We start from the raw sequence: 5830 nt of genomic DNA on the forward strand, positions 1-5830 counted from the left end.
TATATATATATATATATATATATATATATATATATATATATACACACACATATATATGCACAGTCTGACAACAACTAGATGGGCAAAACTTTGAAGTCACTGTCACACCTCATCTTGTGAAATTTTAATAAACATGCACTCTACAAAGAATTATTGAATAATTCTTTGGTTTAATGTTAAATGTTTACATATAACTTGACATAAAACAAACATATATATACTTATATACACACACATATGTAGCCTTTCAAAGGTTACACTAACCCAGCTAAATTGTATATATTTCACAAGCAACAACAACTAAGTTGACAAACAAACAATAAGATATTTGTCACACAAAGAAGTTGCAGGAATGGTTAACAGCTTGTACTGAATACAGCTTCCATTATGCACACAACAGGAAAAAAGATAGCATTTCATCTAACACAATATCAAGAATAATCAATCAAAAATAATAAAAGACAAATAGTTTTAGTTTGACAAAAGTTTTTTTCCTATTGAGGAGAGAGAGAGACCATGTTGATAAAAGTAATATGGATTCTGATTGGGAACAGACAACAACCTTGGTATATCTCCAGAGTTTTTTTTTTTTGTTGTTTTTTTGTAGATCTGTTTAAAAAAAACTGATTCTTCCTTATTCTAATTAAAAGGTAGTGGAATGAATTTGTACTTGATGATTTATTACTGATTTTTGCAGCAACTAGTTGGTGCTATGAGCTGCCATTAAAAATGAATATCCTCATCCTTTGCAGACAAACAAAACATAGCTCTTTGCAACACTCTTTTGATTCCTACCAAACAGTAATTCTAATGAAATAATTACAGATTTCTCTTCAAGCAATATGATAGGCTCTAAAATAGAGCAACAACAACGTTGTTAGTAACACAACTACCAAACAAATATAACCTTAGATGCCCCTCAAAAATAGGAAAAGTAAAATTAATCTCATAAAAGCAAATTTATTAAAAAATATTCTTAATAAAGTAATAATAGATTCATTATCGTTAGATGGTTTAGTAAATTAAGTTAAGGAATTGCTGAGTAGAGTGAGAATTTTTATAAAGCAAGGAAAAATTAGACATAAAGAATCACTGTTTTTCAAAGACACTTCAAAAAACCCATTCATCTGGAGATAAAACAAAATTGAACCTAAAAAAAATAAAAAACGAAAACACAAAATAAAAAAAAAAAGTAGTATTTAATTTTTTCACATTCCAAACAAAAGAGGAAATTCTTTCTAAATTGGCAATTCATTTGTTTGTTTATTTTGATACTTGTTTCTTTGACGAGGTTTTTAATCCCCCCGCCCCCAATAATGGAATGTATTGATGAGGAATTCATTTCTTGCTACCAACCCTTAACTGTTTTTTGAGTAGGGGATTTTTATGTTTTTATTCAGCTGATTTTCGTAAGCATAGAGTGACCAGCTGATCATAACTTCAACAAGGAATGCAAACATGATAACACCATTTCATTCAGATGGTTGCAAGTGATTAAATAACATTTGCAAATGGTAACTCAAAGCATACAAGTAGAGTAGGGTAATGTGTACAGGCACATTAGCAAAATAAATGTTCAGTGTCTAACTTAGATGCCACTAAATACCCACAATGGGATCACTCTTCCCTATAAATACATTCTTTTCTATTGCCAACAACCCACATCAGAATTTTCCATACATGGCCTGTCTCAGTTAGGAGCTACTAATGATATGAGGAAACCTGACATGTTGCTGAGAGATTCGTCTTCTGTTATAGAACTGTCACAGGTCTCTTATCCAGAGATGGTTCTTACAGGACCAAGTAGTTTGGCAGTAAACACAAGTTATTCCACTCTCTTTCATCAACCAAGTATGAATTTGAATTGCACAGATTGTTTATGGTCTTGTGCATGCATACACACACAAACGTTAATATTTATAATACATAGTATAATGAATCCATTTCAACCGATTTTACTGTTTCCTCACAGGAAATTGTTAATTAGGTGATTACCTAACAGTGCATCCGTCAGTGGCTGGTATGGAAAAAAGTGGTGATAGCTCTTGTATATTCGCAAATATATCCACTTTATTGAATATATAAGTGACTGTTTTTTTTTTTTGACTTATGGATTCTTAGACAACTATGTAATTATATTTAGTCTATTTTATACAGTCCTTTGTCATCATCATCGTTTAACATCTGTCTTCCATGCTGGCATGGGTTGGACAGTTCGACTGGGAAGCCAGGAGGCTGCACCAAGCCCCAGTCTGATCTGGCAGTGTTTCTACAGCTGGATGCCCTTCCTAATGCCAACCACTCCCAGAGTGTAGTGGGTACTTTTTACATGCCACCATCACAGGGGCCAGAGGGGCCTGGTATCGACCACGATCAGATAGTGCTTTTTACATACTACCGGCATGGGAGTCAGTCAAGGTGGCACTGGCATCAGCCACGTTCAGATGGTGCTTTTTATGTGCCACTGGCACAGGAGACAGTTGGGGTGAGGGGGCTGGCATCGATCACGCTAACCCTAACCTTACTAACGGCATCTCTGTATAGGGCCTGTACAGCCCTTATTAACCATTTGTCAATCCCCAGTTTCTGCATCACCCACCAAATAAAAGATCGGGGGATCCTGTCAAAGGCTTTCTCCAAGTCCACAAAAGCCAAGTATAGGGGTTTATCTTTGGCTAGGTATTTCTTCTGCAGTTGGTGTACCAGGAATATAGCATCAGTGGTGCTTCTACTTGGCACAAAGCCGAACTGCATCTCATCTAAGCAGACTCTCTCCCTAATTAGTTGAGCTATTACCCTCTCCATGACCTTCATCACCTGATCCAGCAGTTTGTGTGTGTGTGTGTGTATATTCATGTGCAACTAGATCATTCTTTTCTTAAGTGAGAGGTCTCTGGTCTTTCCCTCTATCAATAAATACTCATAGTTCACCAGTCATAAATATTTCCTGACTACTTAAATGGTTTGAAATACTAAATCCCAAGTATACCTAGAAAGTCTATGCATGTATATATATGTGTGTGTGTGTGTGTGCATGAATATGTGCAAGTGTATGCGTAAGCATGTATGTGTGCATGCATGCGTGTACATATGTGCATGCATAATTTTCTGCTGTTTCACTTGATACTTCTCATGGTTGTATCAAAATATGTATAAAAATAGGAACAAAAAAAAAAGGACTTTAATATAACCAACATAAAACAAAATGTAAAGACAAACAAAAGAATACCTTGATGGTCTTTCCCACTGTGTAGTCCGTTCATTATGATTAACATAATACGTCCTGCTTTGGGCATCAGTTCTTTCTTCCCATCCTGGGGGTAAAGGTGTCAATGGTTCGTCAGACATTGACGGAGTGGGACCCGACGCTCCAGATTCATTCAAGGAATTCTGAAGGCTTACCATCTCCCAACCAGGCTGCTTAAGAGAAAAAATAGTACTGAGGTCAAACATTAACAGGCAACATTATAAATACACATGTGTGCACATGCAAACATACACGCAGCATTTTGTTTTACTCTTTCAGATCTATCGATCCATATCAGAAAGGTGAAATGGAGCAGGTTTGCAAATTCTGTTCCAGCCAAAGTCCCTGGTTCTTCTGTCTCCACTCAAATGTATATTTCCCTTCTTGCACCCTCAAGGGTCCATCCTAACACTTCATGATCATTATGTTTATGACTTTTCAGCTCCACTTCGTTGCTCTCAGCCACTCTTTTATCATGTGAGCAGCCATGTACCTGCTCTTCAGCAACAAACCTGTTCTGTTCTGGCCCCTTTGTTCATACTCTAACCTCACATTTCCTAGCATAAAGCTGCTTCCCAAAGCATGGGCAAAGTGGAGAAACGAAAACTATGATGATTTTAATGATGACAGTTTTGAGCTCTAGCTGCTACAACCACTAACCCTTTAACATTTAAACCAGCCATATTTGGCCAGAATAGTCTATCTGTTTAATATTCAAACCAGCCAGATCAGGTGACTAACAACTACCCTACAATGTCAATCTAAAAGCAAACAATCACATTATATTAATCTTGAATCTATGAAATAATGCATGATTAATTCAAAACAATGTAAATAAAGAAGCATTACATTTGACAGAGTAATCTGAATGCTAAAGGTTTAAGGCTATTTCCTTGGAGAACAAAAAAGAAATCTTTGTTTCTGTTAACTAAATAATTTACCTGTTGTATATTTGAGCATGGGTGTCTCCTGCCACCTCCTTATCTTGACAAAACATGATGGTAGAAAATGTGTACCATTCGTGAAAAATATGCCTGGCCGTAGGATAACATTCCTTTGCTCGGAAACAGGTGAGGGTTGGTGACAAGAATGGCAACCAGCTGTAGAAAATCTGTCAACAAATTCCATCTGACCCATGCAAGCATGGAAAAGTGGTCGTCAAATGATGATGATGAACTAGATTGCCTTGCTACTGCCAATAACCTAATAACGAAACGAGTTGTTGTCACTGTAAAGACATTTGAGCGAGATCGCTGGCTCCTGTGCAGGTGGAACATAAAATACACCATTTTGAGCGTGGCTGTTGCCAGTACCGCCTGACTGGCCTTCGTGCCGGTGGCACGTAAAAGCACCTACTACACTCTCGGAGTGGTTGGCGTTAGGAAGGGCATCCAGCTGTAGAAACTCTGCCAAATCAGATTGGAGCCTGGTGTAGCCATCTGGTTTCACCAGTTCTCAGTCAAATCATCCAACCCATGCTAGCATGGAAAGCGGACGTTAAACAACGACAATGTTGTTGTTGTAGTTTAACTGATCAAGTTGATCTATAATTAAAGGCATTCCAACTTTGCCTATTCTATTCTCAAAGTTTATCTAAGACTACATTGCTTCATGTGTCCTCCTTCCTCAAGATGTTAGGCTGTGACTGAAAGAAGGTTGAGCTTTCACTTAAAGGTTTCCAGTAGTGTTGAAACAAGTAAAACTTGTTTTTATTTTTTGACAAACGCATGGAAACCTGGTCTGAATGCTAGCAACAGAGTAAACTCTGCTAAAGATACCCAAGGGCACCTACAAGGTAGTGGTAGTGTTGTTAAAACAGGTAGGCCATGTTGTCTGAGAACATCTCTTGTTCTTTGAGACAAACTTCACCAGTTTAAATTAATCTAAATTAAAACCTTCCATCAGAATTTCATGATAATTTATGTTCTAAACACCAGTTTAATAACAATTATTTTACGAACTTCTTCATTATTTCAAAAAGCAACTGACACAAAGGCAGTTTATTTCAACAGAAATATAGTAACAAAAGGGCTAATGACTGACAATATATGTAACTCGTGTTGACAAACATTAAGTACCTGGCAAAAGGTAAGGCACAACAGTTCTAATATTAAAGTTTGAACACATGGGTACAAGATCAAGGAATGGAAGTCAATTTCAAATGATACAGTTTACACTACAGTCAACTAGTTTTTCAGAATAAACTGGTTGTGACACCCAAGGTACTTTGGCTCTGGGGGAACTTTAACCACCCAGGAGTACTGCAATACAGACAGTAGCAGAGAATGTTACAGCAGAGGGGGATCCCGGAGTCATGATTTGGATGTGACCCAGCCCCCTCAGAATGTAAAGAGTTAAAGGGCTGAAACACTTGCATGAGGTGGAGGGAAAGGTAGTTCCTCTCTGAAGGTCTTCTGCTGTTCAAGCTCACCCTAGAATTTCTTACTACCTTTTAACATCACAGTCACATTTTCCTTTTGTGTGAAAAAAAAAAAGGGGGGATTTTAAGAAAAAGATTACTTAGATCTTAATGTCACTATCACCATCATTTTTTCCAATCAAATACCTTTATAAAATAAAACT

At 37.0% G+C, this 5830-nt stretch overlaps 1 protein-coding gene across 1 annotated transcript in view; it reads right to left on the bottom strand.

Moving 5' to 3' along the window:
* LOC106873354 (E3 ubiquitin-protein ligase NEDD4) overlaps positions 1 to 5830 on the bottom strand; it is a 353166-nt gene that overhangs the window by 48552 nt on the left and 298784 nt on the right. The window contains exon 10 of the mRNA XM_052965854.1: positions 3230 to 3420. Coding sequence (XP_052821814.1) covers positions 3230 to 3420 — 191 coding nt within the window. The remainder of the gene's footprint in view (positions 1 to 3229; positions 3421 to 5830) is intronic.

This window comes from Octopus bimaculoides, chromosome 2 (assembly GCF_001194135.2).
Source record: "Octopus bimaculoides isolate UCB-OBI-ISO-001 chromosome 2, ASM119413v2, whole genome shotgun sequence".
Lineage (NCBI taxonomy): Eukaryota > Metazoa > Mollusca > Cephalopoda > Octopoda > Octopodidae > Octopus > Octopus bimaculoides.